The following is a 19397-nucleotide window of genomic DNA, read 5'->3' on the forward strand; positions in this document are numbered from 1 at the left end:
CTCCCTATCAACGCTGGGCTGGAGACAATAACACAACCCTCCCTATCAACGCTGGGCTAGAGACAATAACACAACCCTCCCTATCAACGCTGGGCTGGAGATAATAACACAACCCTCCCTATCAACGCTGGGCTAGAGATAATGACACAACCCTCCCTATCAACGCTGGGCTAGAGATAATAACACAACCCTCCCTATCAACGCTGGGCTAGAGACGATAACACAACCCTCCCTATCAACGCTCAACGCTGGGCTGGAGATAATAACACAACCCTCCCTATCAACGCTGGGCTGGAGATAATAACACAACCCTCCATATCAACGCTGGGCTAGAGATAATAACACAACCCTCCCTATCAACGCTGGGCTAGAGATAATAACACAACCCTCCCTATCAACGCTGGGCTAGAGACGATAACACAACCCTCCCTATCAACGCTCAACGCTGGGCTGGAGATAATAACACAACCCTCCCTATCAACGCTGGGCTAGAGATAATAACACAACCCTCCCTATCAACGCTGGGCTAGAGACGATAACACAACCCTCCCTATCAACGCTGGGCTAGAGATAATAACACAACCCTCCCTATCAACGCTGGGCTGGAGATAATAACACAACCCTCCCTATCAACGCTGGGCTAGAGACGATAACACAACCCTCCCTATCAACGCTGGGCTAGAGACAATAACACAACCCTCCCTGTCAACGCTGGGCTAGAGATAATAACACAACCCTCCCTATCAACGCTCAACGCTGGGCTAGAGACAATAACACAACCCTCCCTCACGCTCAACGCTGGGCTAGAGACAATAACACAACCCTCCCTATCAACGCTCAACGCTGGGCTAGAGACAATAACACAACCCTCCCTATCAACGCTCAACGCTGGGCTAGAGACAATAACACAACCCTCCCTATCAACGCTCAACGCTGGGCTAGAGACAATAACACAACCCTCCCTATCAACGCTCAACGCTGGGCTAGAGACGATAACACAACCCTCCCTATCAACGCTGGGCTAGAGACGATAACACAACCCTCCCTATCAACGCTGGGCTGGAGACAATAACACAACCCTCCCTATCAACGCTGGGCTAGAGACAATAACACAACCCTCCCTATCAACGCTGGGCTGGAGATAATAACACAACCCTCCCTATCAACGCTGGGCTAGAGATAATGACACAACCCTCCCTATCAACGCTGGGCTAGAGATAATAACACAACCCTCCCTATCAACGCTGGGCTAGAGACGATAACACAACCCTCCCTATCAACGCTCAACGCTGGGCTGGAGATAATAACACAACCCTCCCTATCAACGCTGGGCTGGAGATAATAACACAACCCTCCCTATCAACGCTGGGCTAGAGATAATAACACAACCCTCCCTGTCAACGCTGGGCTAGAGATAATAACACAACCCTCCCTATCAACGCTGGGCTAGAGACGATAACACAACCCTCCCTATCAACGCTCAACGCTGGGCTGGAGATAATAACACAACCCTCCCTATCAACGCTGGGCTAGAGATAATAACACAACCCTCCCTATCAACGCTGGGCTAGAGACGATAACACAACCCTCCCTCACGCTCAACGCTGGGCTGGAGACAATAACACAACCCTCCCTATCAACGCTGGGCTAGAGATAATAACACAACCCTCCCTATCAACGCTGGGCTAGAGACAATAACACAACCCTCCCTGTCAACGCTGGGCTAGAGATAATAACACAACCCTCCCTATCAACGCTGGGCTAGAGATAATAACACAACCCTCCCTAGTCAACGCTGGGCTAGAGACAATAACACAACCCTCCCTGTCAACGCTGGGCTAGAGATAATAACACAACCCTCCCTATCAACGCTGGGCTAGAGATAATAACACAACCCTCCCTATCAACGCTCAACGCTGGGCTAGAGATAATAAAACAACCCTCCCTATCAACGCTGGGCTGGAGACGATAACACAACCCTCCCTATCAACGCTCAACGCTGGGCTAGAGATAATAACACAACCCTCCCTATCAACGCTGGGCTAGAGACGATAACACAACCCTCCCTATCAACGCTGGGCTAGAGATAATAACACAACCCTCCCTATCAACGCTCAACGCTGGGCTAGAGATAAAGCGTGTTGAGGGTAAGGCACACCCCAGTGTGTATTCTGATTCTCCACACGTGTGCACTACAGCACCTGCGCCACAGGCGGCTGGTGGAACCTTAATTGTGGAGGACGAGCTCATGGTAGTGGCTGGAGTGGAATAGTATTAAACACATGGTTTCCTTGTGTTTTGATACCATTCACTTCATTCCAGTCTTATGAGTCATCCTTCCCTCACCAGCCTCCTGTGACCTGTACATAACCAGTCATTGAATGGAAAAGCGTGGAGAATGAAAGACGTAGATCCATGTTTCCCCCTCCACCCTTTCTTCTCTCCCTCCGCCCCCACAGGTGATGAGTTTGCCTCCACTTTCCTGATCCGACACTCGGCCCAGGTGAACGCGGCCACGGTTGGAGCGGTGGAGACCCCCCTGCACCTGGTGTGCTCCTTCAGTCCCAGGAAGCACTCTGGGGACGTGATGAGTGGCATGGCCCACATCGCAGAGGTTCTGCTCAAGACAGGGGCCAACCCCAACATGCAGAACAGCAAGGGAAGGTGGGTAGTCATCCTGAATCAATGACCTCATCTGGTGTGATATATAACAAAAGTCTATTAAAATCACTTTATGTTTATGATTAATTGATTGTTCTTTCACTTGAAATCGGCCTCTAATCTTTATAGAGAATCTGCCATTGCTTCCACAGGGGTTAAAGTTCTCTTCCGTCATATGGATTCTTTTATTTCCAATATTGAAAAGGACTGGAATTGGTCGAACTCGCAGTTTAATACATATACAAAATAAATCCCCTTTTCCCTAAAAGCATGATGGTCAGAACTTCTGACATGAGAAGTGAACTTTGCCCCAGACAATGGATCTGAGATCGACTTACGTTTCAGTCATGGTAGTTAGTCTGCTTTAACCCCTGCTGAATGCTTTGATCTGTTTATGTATGAGTTACCTGAGGTTGTTTCTTCTTGTAATTGTCCCAATACTGTGGCGATTATATATTTCTTGATTGTTTTTGTTTCCCAGAACTCCTTTGCATGAAGCGGTGGTGTCGGGGAACGAGCCTGTGTTCACCCAGCTCCTACAGTGCAAACAGTGAGTTAAAACAGGAAACCCTTTACTAAACACTAAACCATTGACCTGATTTAAAAAAACACCCTCTTGTGCCTCTCTCCTCAGGCTGGACCTGGAGCTGAAGGACCATGAGGGTAGTACAGCGTTGTGGCTGGCCCTGCAGTACATCACCGTGTCCTCTGACCCCAATGTTAACCCATTCGAGGACGATGCTCTGGTGGTGGAGAACGGAACATCGTTTGATGAAAACAGCTTTGCAGCCCAGCTCATCCAGAGAGGCAGTAACCCAGACGCACCAGACACCGCCACAGGTACTGTTCCAAAACTGAGTTTAAAAAAAAAAAGTTTTATTTAACTAGGCAAGGCAGTTAAGAACAAATTCTTATTTACAATGATGGCCTAGGAAAAGGCAGAAGGTCTCCTGCTGGGACGGGGGCCTGGGATTTTTTATTTTTTTAATAAATACAATATAAATATAGGACAAAATACACATCACAACACTACATAAAGAGAGACTGTAAAGATTGCCACTCCCCCACCTTTGGAAGATCTGTCTTGCTGAAAAAGATTATAACCAGAAAGGTTAACATCAGTATTCAAAACACTCTTCCTTTACCACGTCACGGTGATGACCAACACATCTGGATTGGAGCAGTGAACCCACACTTTCAATTGATCCATTTTAGGTAATAAGCTTCCAGTGTTAACGTGCAGAAAACCCAGGCTTTTATGAGAACAGAAATCAGTGAAGCAGATATCAGAACACAAGTCAACATTGGGGCTAGCAACAGTAGATGGGCCAGGGTGTACATGCACATTTCCAGATGTCATCAGCAGTAATACAATCAGGGCACGGCAGAGGACAGGGAGAGCTCTGCACTGCTGATTTATGACATCTGAATGTGCATCAGATGGCAACAAGATAATATTGTAAAGCAATTTCATCAGGTAACTTTCATCAGGTAACATGAATACAAAGCCAGCGTGAGGTGGTTAGAATAGGATGGGAGGCCAACAGTCTGTGTAACCAATAGAGAGTCAGTGTGGGAACAAACAGTCGGTCCCACGGCTGGGTAAAGAAAGTTTGTAGTCAACAAAGTATACAGGAGTCATGAGGCAAGTTGCAAATTGCACAAGAAAAAACTAAAATATATATAACGACTTGGGGCTAGCCGTTGTAAGTTCAGAGTCACTCGCCCCAACAGTGTGCGTGTGCTGGAGGGATTGACATAAAGAGCCGTTGTGTTGAACACTGCGATGTTTAACAGTGAGAATGGCAGAATGGTGAACTTACTAAATGACTGAGAGTTTGACTGTGTGATATTAGGTTGCTTCTTGTGTAAATATTTTCCGTCTGGATTTTAATGATTTGTAAGCTCTGGAGAGAGGAGAGAGGGTTGAGTGTGGTGGAGGTACATGTACCAGACAGGGGGAGACAGGCCAGGGCAGACGGTGAACAGAGAGGGGTGAGTGTGGTGGAGGTACATGTACCAGACAGGGGGAGACAGGCCAGGGCAGACAGTGAACAGAGAGGGATGAGTGTGGTGGAGGTACATGTACCAGTCCTTGGGGAGACATGCCAGGGCAGACGGTGAACAGAGAGGGATGAGTGTGGTGGAGGTACATGTACCAGACAGGGGGAGACAGGCCAGGGCAGAGGATGAACAGAGAGGGGTGAGTGTGGTGGAGGTACATGTACCAGTCCTTGGGGAGACAGGCCAGGGCAGACAGTGAACAGAGAGGGATGAGTGTGGTGGAGGTACATGTACCAGACAGGCCAGGGCAGACGGTGAACAGAGAGGGGTGAGTGTGGTGGAGGTACATGTACCAGACAGGGGGAGACAGGCCAGGGCAGACAGTGAACAGAGAGGGGTGAGTGTGGTGGAGGTACATGTACCAGTCCTTGGGGAGACATGCCAGGGCAGACAGTGAACAGAGAGGGGTGAGTGTGGTGGAGGTACATGTACCAGACAGGGGGAGACAGGCCAGGGCAGAGGATGAACAGAGAGGGATGAGTGTGGTGGAGGTACATGTACCAGACAGGGGGAGACAGGCCAGGGCAGACGGTGAACAGAGAGGGGTGAGTGTGGTGGAGGTACATGTACCAGACAGGGGGAGACAGGCCAGGTAAGACGGTGAACAGAGAGGGGTGAGTGTGGTGGAGGTACATGTACCAGACAGGCCAGGGCAGACGGTGAACAGAGAGGGGTGAGTGTGGTGGAGGTACATGTACCAGTCCTTGGGGAGACAGGCCAGGGCAGACGGTGAACAGAGAGGGGTGAGTGTGGTGGAGGTACATGTACCAGACAGGGGGAGACAGGCCAGGGAAGACGGTGAACAGAGAGGGATGAGTGTGGTGGAGGTACATGTACCAGACAGGCCAGGGAAGACGGTGAACAGAGAGGGATGAGTGTGGTGGAGGTACATGTACCAGACAGGCCAGGGCAGACGGTGAACAGAGAGGGGTGAGTGTGGTGGAGGTACATGTACCAGACAGGGGGAGACAGGCCAGGGCAGACGGTGAACAGAGAGGGATGAGTGTGGTGGAGGTACATGTACCAGTCCTTGGGGAGACATGCCAGGGCAGACAGTGAACAGAGAGGGATGAGTGTGGTGGAGGTACATGTACCAGTCCTTGGGGAGACAGGCCAGGGCAGACGGTGAACAGATCTCCAGGTGGAATCCAAGCAGCAGTGCAGCAGGCAGTGGGAGTAGGTGTCACACCCACTTGGGAGAAGCTTTTATTTCTGGAGGCAGATTTCTTGTAGAAAATGCCAGTGAATGGTCTTTGATCAGCAGGAGGGGGCTTCAGAGGACGCTTCAAAGACTCCTGCCACATGGGCCCAAAGGCCTTTTACTTCACACCTTTTAGTTCTACTTGAATTTATATCTGGCTCAGTTCCAGGTTGGAATGGTGTCCTCAGCTCTCTGCTGTTTGTTGGCTCGAGCACCCTCCGTATAGCTTGGAAAAATAAAAACCTTTTGTTTGGCTGGTGTAGACAGTCATTGTAAATAAGAATGTGTTCTTAACTGACTTTCCTAGTTAAATAAATAAATAAATGTATAAACAATAGGGAGACCAGTGCACTACTATATTTACTATCTTTGTTATTCTTGCTCTCTCTTTCTGTGTCTCCTTCCTTTTCTCCATCCCTCCTCAGAAAACTGTCTACTGCAGAGGGCAGCAGGTGCAGGCAGTGAGGCTGCCGCCCTCTTCCTGGCCACACATGGGGCAAAGGTCAACCATGCCAACAAATGGGTATGTTACGTTGTCCTGCAATATCACTTGGTGCAGCACAGCTCTGCTAGTTGATCACAAATGACTACTTCAGACACTACAGTGCAATTGTGAATCATAAAGTCTACTGCTTCAAACTTTACTGCATCACAAACTACTGCTTCATACAAGCTGTAACCCCCCTCTGTCTCTCTCTCTCTGTATCGATGTCTCTCTCTCCTCTGTATATCTCTTTCTACCCCCCCTTCTCTAACTCCTCTCTCTCCTCTCCTCCCCCACAGGGTGAAACCCCTCTCCACACGGCGTGTCGCTGTGGTCTGGCGGGCCTGACGGCAGAGCTGCTCCAACAGGGAGCTAACCCTAACCTGCAGACCCAGAAGGCCCTCCCCGATGACGCCCAGGGGGTGTCTCTACAGAGCCCCCTCCACATGGCCATTGTACACAACCACCCTGACGTGGTGTCAGTCATCCTGGAGCAGAAAGGTGGGTTGGTTAGTGGACAGCATCTCCATGTTAATAAGACCAGGGGATGGATGGATGGATGAATAAACATCATTTATCCCCGGAGGGAAGTTGGATTTGTTTCCTGCATACTGACAATGTAATTTCCTGGTGTTTCCAGCCAATGCTCTTCATGCCACCAACAACCTGCAGATCATCCCAGATTTCAGCCTCCTAGACTCCATGGACCAGACGGTGTTGGGCCTAGCCCTCTGGACAGGTAGGCTTCATTAACATTAACAGCAACATTACACTCATATCAGATAGGTAGCTACTAGGTACGTCAGTGTGGAAGATCTGGCCGGTGCTCTTATACTTGACATGCTTTAAAACATGCCTTGTAATGAAGGGCACGTACACCACCTCTTCCTTTTCCTCCAGTCTGGCATGCCATGGATATCAAATTGTATTTGTCACATGCGCCGAATACAACAGGTGTGGACCTTACAGTGAAATCCTTACAAGCCCAACAATGCACTTTTAAGAACTCATTAAAAAAAGTAACAAATAATTAAAGCGCGGCAGTAAAATAACAATAGCGAGGCTATATACAGGGGGCACCGGTTAGTTGAGGTAATTGAGGTAATATGTAGTTAGCAGAGGTAGACCGATTTAATCGGCATGGCCGATTTAATTAGGGCCGATTTCAAGTATTCCTAACAATCGGTAATTGCCATTTTTGGACGCCGATTACATTGCGCTCCACGAGGAGACTGCGTGGCAGGCTGACCACCTGTTACGCAAGTGCAGCAAGGAGCCAAGGTAAGTTGCTAGCTAGCATTAAACTTATCTTATAAAAAACAATCAATCTTCACATAATCACTAGTTAACTACACATGGTTGATGATATTACTAGTTTAACTAGCTTGTCCTGCGTTGCAAATAATCAATGCGGTGCCTGTTAATTTATCATTGAATCACAGCCTACTTCGCCAAATGGGTGATGTTTTAACAAAAGCGCATTCGCGAAAAAAACACAATCGTTGCACGAATGTACCTAACCATAAACATCAATGCCTTTCTTAAAATCAATACACAGAAGTATATATTTTTAAACCTGCATATTTAGTTAAAATAAATTCATGTTAGCAGGCAATATTAACCAGGTGAAATTGTGACACTTCTCTTGCGTTCATTGCACGCAGTCAGGGTATATGCAACAGTTTGGGCTGCCTGGCTCGTTGCGAACTAATTTGCCAGAATTTTACATAATTATGACATAATATTGAAGTTTGTGCAATGTAACAGGAATATTTAGACTTAGGGATGCCACCCGTTAGATAAAATACGGAACGGTTCCGTATTTCACTGAAAGAATAAATGTTTTGTTTGATAGTTTCCAGATTTGACCATATTAATGACCAAAGGCTCATATTTCTGTGTTTATTATAATTAAGTCTGATTTGATAGAGCAGTCTGACTGAGCGGTGGTAGGCGGCAGCAGGCTCATAAGCATTCATTCAAACTTAACTGAGTTTGCCAGCAGCTCTTAGCAATGCTTGAATCACAGCGTTGTTTATGACTTCAAGCCTATCAACTCCTGAGATTAGGCTGGCAATACTATAGTGCATATTAGAACATCCAATAGTCAAAGGTACATGAGATACAAATGGTATAGAGAGAAATAGTCGACGCGTCATAATTCCTATAATAACTACAACCTAAAACTTCTTAACTGGGAATATTAAACCACCAGCTTTCATATATTCTCATGTTCTGAGCAAGGAACTTAAATGTTAGCTTTTTTACATGGCACATATTGCACTTTCACTTTATTTTTTAAACCAAATTGAGCATGTTTCATATTTGAGACTAAATAGGTTTTATTTATGTAATTATATTAAGTTAAAATAAGTGTTCATTGTTCATTCATTATTGTTGTAATTGTCATTATTATATATATATATATATATATATATATATATATATATATATATATCACACACACACACACACACACACACACACACACACACACACACACACACACACACACACACACAGTTGAAGTTGGACGTTTGCGTACACCTTAGCCAAATACATTTAAACTCAGTTTTTCACAATTCCTGACATTTAATCATAATAAAAATTGCCTGACTTAGGTCAGTTAGGATCACCACTTTATTTTAAGAATGTGAAATGTCAGAATAATAGTAGAGAGAATTATTTCAGCTTTTATTTCTTTCATCACATTCCCAGTGGGTCAGAAGTTTACATACACTCAATTAGTATTTGGTAGCGTTGCCTTTAAATTGTTTAACTTGGGTCAAACGTTTCGGGTAGACTTCCACAAGCTTCCCACAATAAGTTGGGTGAATTATGGCCCATTCCTCCTGACAGAGCTGGTGTAACTGAGTCTGGTTTGTAGGCCTCCTTGCTCGCACACGCTTTTTCAGTTCTGTCCACAAATTTTCTACAGGATTGAGGTCAGGGCTTTGTGATGGCCATTCCAATACCTTGACATTGTTGCCCTTAAGCCATTTTTCCACAACTTTGGAAGTATGCTTGGGGTCATTGTCCATTTGGAAGACCCATTTGCGACCAAGCTTTAACTTCCTGACTGATGTCTTGAGCTGTTGCTTCAATATATCCACATAATTTTCCTTCCTTATGATTGCATCTATTTTGTGAAGTTCACCAGTCCATCCTGCAGCAAAGCACCCCCACAACATGATGCTGTCACCCCCGTGCTTCACAGTTGGGATGGTGTTTTTTGGCTTGCAAGCTCCCGCTTTTTCCTCCAAACATAACGATGGTCATTATGGCCAAACAGTCCTATTTTTGTTTCATCAGACCAGAGGACATTTCTCCAAAAAGTACGATCTTTGTCCCCATGTGCAGTTGCAAACCGTAGTCTGGCTTTTTCTATGGCGGTTTTGGAGCAGTCGCTTCTTCATTGTTGAGCGGCCTTTTAGGTTATATAGGACTCGTTTTACTGTGGATATAGATACTTTTGTACCCGTTTCCTCCAGCATCTTCACAAGGTCCTTTGCTGTTGTTCTGGGATTGATTTGCTCATCTCTAGGAGACAGAATGCGTCTCCTTCCTGAGCGGTATGACGGCTGCGTGGTCCCACGGTGTTTATACTTGCGTACTATTGTTTGTACAGATGAACGTGGTACCTTCAGGCGTTTGGAAATTGCTCCCAAGGATGAACCAGACTTGTGGAAGTCTACAATTTCTTTCTGAGGTCTTGTCTAATTTCTTTTGATTTTTCCCATGATGTCAAGCAAAGAGGCACTGAGTTTGAAGGTAGGCCTTGAAATACATCCACAGGTACACCTCCAATTCACTCAAATGATGTCAATTAGCCTATCAGAAGCTCCTAAAGCCATGACATCATTTTCTGGAATTTTCCAAGCTGTTTAAAGGCACAGTCAACTTAGTGTATGTAAACTTCTGACCCACTGGAATTATGATACAGTGAAATAAACAACAACTGTCTGTAAACAATTGTTGGAAAAATTACTTGTCATGCACAAAGTAGTTGTCCTAACTGACTTGCCAAAACTATAGTTTAACAAGACATTTGTGGAGTGGTTGAAAAACAAGTTTTAATGACTCCAACCTAAGTGTATGTAAACTTCCGACTTCAACTCTATATATAACAATCGTCCGATTTTTAAACGGTATCAGATTTTTTTGGTCCTCCGTTTATCGGTATCGAAAAATCAATCTTTCGACATCTAGTAAGTAGAGTTATTAAAGTGACTATGCATAGTGTATATAATAAAAAGAGTAGCAGCAGTGTAAAGGGGGGGGGGGGGGAGTGTCAATGCAAATAGTCTGGGTGGCCATTTGATTAGCTGTTCAGGAGTCTTATGGCTTGGGGGTAGAAGCTGTTTAGAAGCCTCTTGGACCTAGACTTAGTGCTCCGGTACCGCTTGCCGTGCGGTAGCAGAGAGAACAGTCTATGACTAGGGTGGCTGGAGTCTTTGAAGTTTTTTAGGGCCTTCCTCTGACACAGCCTAGTATAGAGGTCCTGGATGGCAGGCAGCTTGGCCCCAGTGATGTACTGGGCCGTACGCGTTACCCTCTGTTGTGCCTTGCGGTCGGAGGCCAAGCAGTTGCCATATCAGGTAGTCATACAACCAGTCAGGATGCTCTCGATGGTGCAGCTGTAGAACCTTTTGAGATTCTGAGGACCCATGCCAAATCTTTTCAGTCTCCTGAGGGGGAATGGGTTTTGTTGTGCCCTCTTCACGACTGTCTTCGTGTGCTTGGACCATGTTAGCTTGTTGGTGATGTGGACACCAAGGAACTTGAAGCCCCGTTGATGAGATGCCACCTCTGTTTGGCTGACTATGTGCAGCCAAAGGTTTTCTCGTCATGATAGTCCAACTCGGAGCCATGTATTTAGTATGAATATAAATATATGGCTCTGGTCCAACCTTAAACAGTCTATAGACGTAGTCCATGCTGAATTCTAGCAGAAGCTCCCCTTCCAAGCTTTGCCTGTGCTTTGCCCTCAAACCTGCTCCTCTTGGACTCTGCTCCTCTTGGATAGATCCTGATACACAACAACAGTAGAGAAGTTCAAGCATCTGGATTTTAAAAGTGTAATTTGGTCTCACTGAATCCACAGCGTTTACAGTCTGCCTGTTTGTCTCCCATCTGTCCCTCAGGTATGCACACCATAGCAGCCCAGCTCCTGGGTTCTGGGGCATCCATCAACAACACCATGTCCAACGGTCAGACCCTGCTCCACATGGCCATCCACAGACAGGACAGCAAGAGTGCTCTGTTTCTCCTGGAACACCAGGCTGACATCAACGTCAGGTAAATAAGTCACAGATCAGGAGCCTCATAAACCAGCAGATGCATTTCTCAATTCTTTATTTTCCCTAGAGGGGGATTTAAACAACAGTGTAGTCTCTGAATTATACAATAATGCGAAGATATACAGTAGCAGGGATTTTTCTGACATTGTAATCCTTGGGGGGGGGGGCCACCTAAGCGTTAATTCAGGTTGCCAAAATCAAAACTTTTTTTCGGACATAATTTTTCGGATTGGAAAAAACGCTTTCAGTGTGAACTTTTTATTTATTTATTTATTTATTTCACCTTTATTTAACCAGTTAGGCAAGTTGAGAACAAGTTCTCATTTACAATTGCGACCTGGCCAAGATAAAGCAAAGCAGTTCGACAATATACAAAAACACAGAGTTACACATGGAGTAAAACAACATACAATCAATGATACAGTAGAAAAAACTAACTTAAATGACTAAAACGAGATATGAAGTATGTAGAAAAGATAATGGACCTATATCTATTTTTTTGAAATAATCTTTGACAACTAACAATCACCAAAATAAAAGCTGGACAGTCAGGAAATTGAAAATTCCAAAAACAATGAATTTAGCAGTATGTTTGAGCAAAAGAACACAGCGTTAGACATGGCAAAATGCCTTTAAAACTGCAACATTTACTCTCAGCTGCATTGCAAAAATGTGTAGATTATTTATTAGTGTTAACCAACCTCCAGACGAGCTTCAATGCCATACAACTCTCCTTCCGTGGCCTCCAACTGCTCTTAAATACAAGTAAAACTAAATGCATGCTCTTCAACCGATCGCTGCCTGCACCTGCCCGCCCGTCCAGCATCACTACTCTGGACGGTTCTGACTTACAATATGTGGACAACTACAAATACCTAGGTGTCTGGTTAGACTGTAAGCTCTCCTTCCAGACTCACATTAAGCATCTCCAATCAAAAATTAAATCTAGAATCGGCTTCCTATTTCGCAACAAAGCATCCTTCACTCATGCTGCCAAACATACTCTCGTAAAACTGACTATCCTACCAATCCTCGACTTCGGCGACGTCATCTACAAAATAGCCCCCAACACTCTACTCAGCAAACTGGATGTAGTCTATCACAGTGCTATCCGTTTTGTCACCAAAGCCCCATATACTACCCACCACTGCGACCTGTACACTCTCGTTGGTTGGCCCTCGCTTCATGTTCGTCGCCAAACCCACTGGCTCCAGGTTATCTATGTCTTTGCTAAGTAAAGCTCCACCTTATCTCAGCTCACTGGTCACCATAGCAGCACGCACTCCAGCAGGTATATTTCACTGGTCATCCCCAAAACCAATTCCTCCTTTGGCCACCTTTCCTTCCAGTTCTCTGCTGCCAATGACTGGGACGAATTGCAAAAATCACTGAAGCTGGAGACTCTCATATCTCCCTCACTTACTTTAAGCACCAGCTGTCAGAGCAGCTCACAGATGACTGCACCTGTACATAGGCCATCTGTAAATAGCCCATCCAACTACCTCATCCCCATACTGTTATTTTTACTCCTTTGCACCCCAGTATCTCTACTTGCACATCCATCTTCTGCACATCTATCACTCTAGTGTTCAATTGCTAAATTGTTATTATTTCGTCACTATGGCCTATTTATTGCCTTTAACTCCCTTGTTTTACCTCATTTGCACACACTGTATATAGACTTTCTTTATTTTGTTATTGACTATATGTTTGTTTATTCCATGTGTAACTCTGTTGTTTGTGTTGCACTCCTTTGCTTTATCTTGGCCAGGTCACAGATGTAAATGTGAGAACTTGTTCTCAACTAGCCTACCTGGTTAAATAAAGGTAAAATAAAAAATGAATAAAAAAATATTTATGTAGCCACACTGACGGGCCAACTGTCCACCATTGTCACGTCCACCACTTAAGCCTATTTTTTTGTCCAGAAAAAACCTTGCGGTAGCAGAAGTCATAGGGGATATGACCTGATATACCCTGTCGTGTTGCACCTTGGATAAATATCCCTGTGAGTTTAAGTAAGCAGGAGGTGTATATAACCGCCACGTCTCGCTCCCTGCAGGACCCAGGAGGGAGAGACGGCGCTGCAGCTGGCCATCAGTAATCAACTTCCCCTGGTGGTGGACGCCATCTGCACGCGGGGGGCGGACATGTCCGTGGTGGACAAGAGGGGACACCCCCCTCTGTGGCTGGCCCTGGAGAATGGTCTAGAGGACATCGCCTCCACACTGGTGAGACCTGAGGAGAGGAGGGGGAAGAAGAAGGGACGGTAGAGGAAGAGTTGTGGTAATGGGAGCCCACAGATGAATGTAAATAAGTGACCGTGGAATGCTAGGGTAGATGTATGCGAGAGCCTTCGACTCAGCTAGTCAGGAGTCAGGTCGGGTTTGACTGGGATCTGTTCCACACATGTTGAATATGTCGTCTGCTTGTCCCTGCTACTGTAGGTCCGACACGGCTGTGACGCCACCAGTTGGAGCTCTGGTCCCTCAGGCTGTCAGCAGACCCTCCTCCACAGGGCCGTGGATGAGAACAACGAGGTCACCGCCTGCTTCCTCATCCGCAGGTCCGTCTGATCACACTCAACCCTCCTTTATCAGATTAACATATTTTTTATAATGGACAGTGTCGCCAATGCGCCTCACTTTCTAACGCACTCATCCCTTACCATGGACTCACTGCAAATTAAACTCATCCGTCTCTATACCATGGACTCACTGCAAATGACACTCATCCCTTACCATGGACTCACTGCAAATTAAACTCATCCGTCTCTATACCATGGACTCACTGCAAATGACACTCATCCCTCTTTATAGCAAATTTAATAGACAGCCTTAAAAAGTGAGAGTCGCGACAGCCTCCCCTTCTGATGCTCTCTGGGCTAACATCTCACTGATCATCATCCGCACAGCTCTTTTATGACATGCTGTTTTCCCTGTGCTGAAACTACCTTTGGCAGCAGCATATTGAGTTAAATATGTACTAAGTCAGTGTTTGTTTGGCTGTTTAGCAGAGCTCGGGTCTGGTTGGTAATCAAGCTCAGACGTTGTCGTTTTGCTGCTAATTCAAACAGTTTCTTTACTTTCACTGTCATCTATAGAGTTTGGCCAACATTTTCCACTAATCTAGTTCAGGAATCCATCTAGTTCAGGAGTCCATCTTTGTTTAATCTAGTTCAGGAATCCATCTAGTTCAGGAGTCCATCTTGGTTTAATCTAGTTCAGGAATCCATCTTGGTTTAATCTAGTTCAGGAATCCATCTTGGTTTAATCTAGTTCAGGAATCCATCTAGTTCAGGAATCCATCTTGGTTTAATCTAGTTCAGGAATCCATCTTGGTTTAATCTAGTTCAGGAATCCATCTTGGTTTAATCTAGTTCAGGAATCCATCTAGTTCAGGAATCCATCTTGGTTTAATCTAGTTCAGGAATCCATCTTGGTTTAATCTAGTTCAGGAATCCATCTAGTTCAGGAATCCATCTTGATTTAATCTAGTTCAGGAATCCATCTTGGTTTAATCTAGTTCAGGAATCCATCTTGGTTTAATCTAGTTCAGGAAGCCATCTTGTTTCGGGAAAGAGTCTGCAAGAGGAAGGTTGTCCCATGTAGCTCAGTTGGTAGAGCATGGCGCTTGCAACGCCAGGGTTGTGGGTTCGATTCCCGCTGTACAAAAAGTAAAAAATAAAAACGGGGAAAGTACGTAAATGTAAGCACTCTGGATAAGAGCGTCTGCTAAATGACTACAATGTAAATGGAAGTAGTTTCATGGTTAGTCAGTGTGATCCCTGCCTGATGACTGTAAACCAGGGTGTCAGACTCATTCCGTGGAGGGCCGAGTGTTCTCAGGTTGGTTTTTTCTTCCTTTCAATTAAGACCTGGACAACCAGGTGAAGGGAGTTCCTTACTAATTAGTGACCTTAATTATTAATCAAGTCGAAGGGAGGAGCGAAAACCCACAGACCCTCGGCCCTCCGTGGAATGAGTTTGACACGTGGTATAAACAGAACCAATAGAAGCTGTCCCAGCCCGCCCACAGCTGTCCCAGCCCGCCCGCCCACAGCTGTCCCGGGCCCGCCCGCCCACAGCTGTCCCGGGCCCGCCCGCCCACAGCTGTCCCGGGCCCGCCCGCCCACAGCTGTCCCGGGCCCGCCCGCCCACAGCTGTAGCTCAGTAGTTACCTTAGGTGATCTCAGTGTTGTCAACAGAGCCACTGTATCATTCAACTAGATCAGGGTTGACTGGGTCTTTCTAACAGAGGAATGAAAGGCTAACGACGCTTAGCGCTTTGAAATTGTGTTTTATTGTCAGATATATATAAAATAGTGATCTACAGTGTTTTCAGTAATGATTTAGGTTCTAGTCAAGTAATATGCTATATCATAGTTCCTCTGCTGTAACCTCTTGGCATAGTGCTGATATGTGGGTCTAGTCTAACCCTGTGTGTGTCTGTAGTGGTTGTGATGTGAACAGCCCGCGGCGTCCAGGCCCTGACGGGGAGGGGGGTGAGGAGGCCAGGGACGGACAGTCACCCCTCCACCTGGCAGGCAGCTGGGGGCTGGAGGAGGTGGTACAGTGCCTTCTGGAGTTTGGAGCCAACGTCAACACACAGGTACGTCTCGCTTGCTTACTTAGGACTTTTACTCCTGGACATTACTCCTCCTGGGCCAACAGCTTTTCAACATATCCAGTCTCACTGACTGTCACTCCACGGGTCAGTTTCACCAGGCAGTCACTCCTCTAAGCACAGTCATCTCACACGGTCACCCCTGTGATAGATTCCTCCACTTAGAGTTGTGATTTAAAAGCATGATTAATAGTTGAGTGAGGAGCATCTCGTGTCTCCTATCCGAGCCCGTTCCTTGTGGCTAATATGAGCTGTGTAACCCAGGATGCAGAGGGCCGAGCTTCAATCCACGTTGCCATTAGCAACCAGCACAGCGTCATCATTCAGCTGCTCATCTCCCACCCGGACATCCGTCTGAACCTACGTGACCGCCAGGGCATGACCCCCTTCGCCTGCGCCATGACCCACAAGAACAACAAGGCTGCAGAGGCCATCCTCAAGAGAGAGCCTGGGGCTGCCGAACAGGTGAGAGCGACACACACACACACACTGCTTCCTCTTTTGGCCCATCTACTACAGTGTTCTCCATCTGACACTGTTTATATGAACCAAAACTTCTCCCAAATCTTTCACTCCCTTTTTCTCCACTCAGGTGGACAACAAAGGGCGTAACTTCCTGCACGTGGCGGTGCAGAATTCTGACATCGAGAGTGTTCTGTTCCTGATCAGTGTCCAGGCCAACGTGAACTCCCGGGTGCAGGACGCTGCCAAGCAGACCCCTCTACATCTAGCTGTTCATGCTGGCTCTGAAATGATCGTCCGTAACCTGGTAATGACACCCTGCTTCCTCATCTGGAGCTGAATGTGTTTCTCACCAGTGACTGGGTAACATTAGTGCTGGGAGTTGCTAGGGACCTCGCGATATGATAGTATCACGATACCATCGTATTGGCCCCTACGTATCGTGATACTATCGTATCGGCCCCTGCGTATCGTGATACGCAGAGGCCGATACGATATGTATTGTGATTCTCACCATTCTATATGTATTGCGATTTGATGTTTCAAACATATTGCTCACTATATATCTGCTGCAGAGAGAAGAGAGAGCTTTGAGAAAATTTAGTTTTGATCAGTAATTTAAATAAAAGTACTGAAAATATGTTGGCTCAGTGTTTAAAAAGATGGAGAACAAGCTATAGGATGAAAAATACTGGGGTTTTGGTGCAGCAGACTGGCGATAGCTAACGCTACACAGCAAAAAAACGATAATTGTATTTAAAAGTATCGATATAATATTGCGATATGTAACTATTGATTTTTTACCCATCACTAAGTAACACTGTAGTAGTTGTACAGTGGTTGCTCCACTAAAAGTTTTGTGATTATGCTGCGGGAATTTGTGGTTTAGTACGGTACCCTGCGTCACTACTTCATTGTTCCAGACCACCACAAGGGGGAGTTAGAGCACTGACTATGCTTTTGGGTCCTACTGTGTCTCTAACTGACAATGAATGGGAGACATAAACCTAAATAGAAACTGATAATTGTGCACGACTTCAGTATTACTTACTAAAACTGTTGTTACACTAAGGTTTTATTATTTTATTTTGTTAGGTTTATTTTGCTCTTACTGTAGTACTGTAGGCCACTCCTGACCGTTCACGTTGTACAGCGCCTGAGTGGAGCAACGGTCTAAGACACTGTGTTGCTACAGATGCTGGTTTAATACCCGTGCCGGCCTCGACTGGGAGACCTATGAGATGACTGTAGGTGTTTGGTTTCTCTCCCTCTAAAAACAGAAATAAATCATTCTAAATAACAAACTGGTTTTATTTACAAATTAGTAACAATGTCTCACCCCATGTTCAAGAATGGCTTTTTCTCCCTCATTTTACGTTATTTGAAAACAAAATAATCTCCAAAATATTGTTATTTTTTTAAACAAAGTGATTATTATTCATTTACAATTGTATAAAAGCCCCTTGGACATTCTCACAGATATATTATTAATCCTGGTATTAGCAGGACAATATATATTGGTCATGGCTCCCGAGTGGAGCACAATGGGATTGCCTTGCAGTTCTCCAGCTGTATCCACTGAAAGCGCGCGAGGTTTAAGGCACGAGGGCAGGGGGCACGGGATGGGCCGCAGAGCAACGCACAGAAGACTTACCTAGCCCATGGGGAAGGGAGGAGGAGGGGAGGGGACCCCCACCCCGCCACACTGGGTAGCACAGAGCAACACTTTAAGGGGTGTTGCACTAATAATGGCGCTGACTAGGGAAACGTTCCCGCTGTTCTTAGTGCCAGTCTGGACATTCAAATTAAAACAATGTAACTAATAATGGCATCTTTATGCTTTTGTTAATAAAATAATGACATTTACATTTACATTACATTTAAGTCATTTAGCAGACGCTCTTATCCAGAGCGACTTACAAATTGGTGCATTCACCTTATGATATCCAGTGGAACAACCACTTTACAATAGTGCATCTAAATCTTTTAAGGGGGGGGGGGGGGTTAGAAGGATTACTTTATCCTATCCTAGGTATTCCTTAGAGGTGGGGTTTCAGGTGTCTCCGGAAGGTGGTGATTGACTCCGCTGTCCTGGCGTCGTGAGGGAGCTTGTTCCACCATTGGGGTGCCAGAGCAGCGAACAGTTTTGACTGGGCTGAGCGGGAACTGTGCTTCCTCGGAGGTAGGGGGGCCAGCAGGCCAGCGGTGGATGAACGCAGTGCCCTTGTTTGGGTGTAGGGCCTGATCAGAGCCTGAAGGTATGGAGGTGCCGTTCCCTTCACAGCCCCGTAGGCAATCACCATGGTCTTGTAGCGGATGCGAGCTTCAACTGGAAGCCAGTGGAGAGAGCGGGGTGACGTGAGAGAACTTGGGAAGGTTGAACACCAGACGGGCTGCGGCGTTCTGGATGAGTTGTAGGGGTTTAATGGCACAGGCAGGGAGCCCAGCCAACAGCGAGTTGCAGTAATCCAGACGGGAGATGACAAGTGCCTGGATTAGGACCTGCGCCGCTTCCTGTGTGAGGCAGGGTCGTACTCTGCGAATGTTGTAGAGCATGAACCTACAGGATCGGGTCACCGCCTTGATGTTAGTGGAGAAC

At 46.1% G+C, this 19397-nt stretch overlaps 1 protein-coding gene across 2 annotated transcripts in view; it reads left to right on the plus strand.

Moving 5' to 3' along the window:
* The window catches only part of ankfy1 (ankyrin repeat and FYVE domain containing 1), a 43528-nt gene that overhangs the window by 16631 nt on the left and 7500 nt on the right, over positions 1-19397 (plus strand). For both annotated transcript variants that reach the window (XM_014198184.3, XM_014198183.3), the window contains exons 8-19: positions 2460-2664; positions 3143-3211; positions 3296-3501; positions 6352-6449; positions 6710-6911; positions 7051-7149; positions 11555-11708; positions 13773-13941; positions 14158-14276; positions 16165-16321; positions 16601-16801; positions 16929-17105. In XM_014198184.3, coding sequence (XP_014053659.3) covers positions 2460-2664; positions 3143-3211; positions 3296-3501; positions 6352-6449; positions 6710-6911; positions 7051-7149; positions 11555-11708; positions 13773-13941; positions 14158-14276; positions 16165-16321; positions 16601-16801; positions 16929-17105 — 1856 coding nt within the window. The remainder of the gene's footprint in view (positions 1-2459; positions 2665-3142; positions 3212-3295; positions 3502-6351; positions 6450-6709; positions 6912-7050; positions 7150-11554; positions 11709-13772; positions 13942-14157; positions 14277-16164; positions 16322-16600; positions 16802-16928; positions 17106-19397) is intronic.

Source organism: Salmo salar, chromosome 04 (genome assembly GCF_965601325.2).
Source record: "Salmo salar chromosome 04, fSalSal1, whole genome shotgun sequence".
Taxonomy (NCBI): Eukaryota; Metazoa; Chordata; class Actinopteri; order Salmoniformes; family Salmonidae; genus Salmo; species Salmo salar.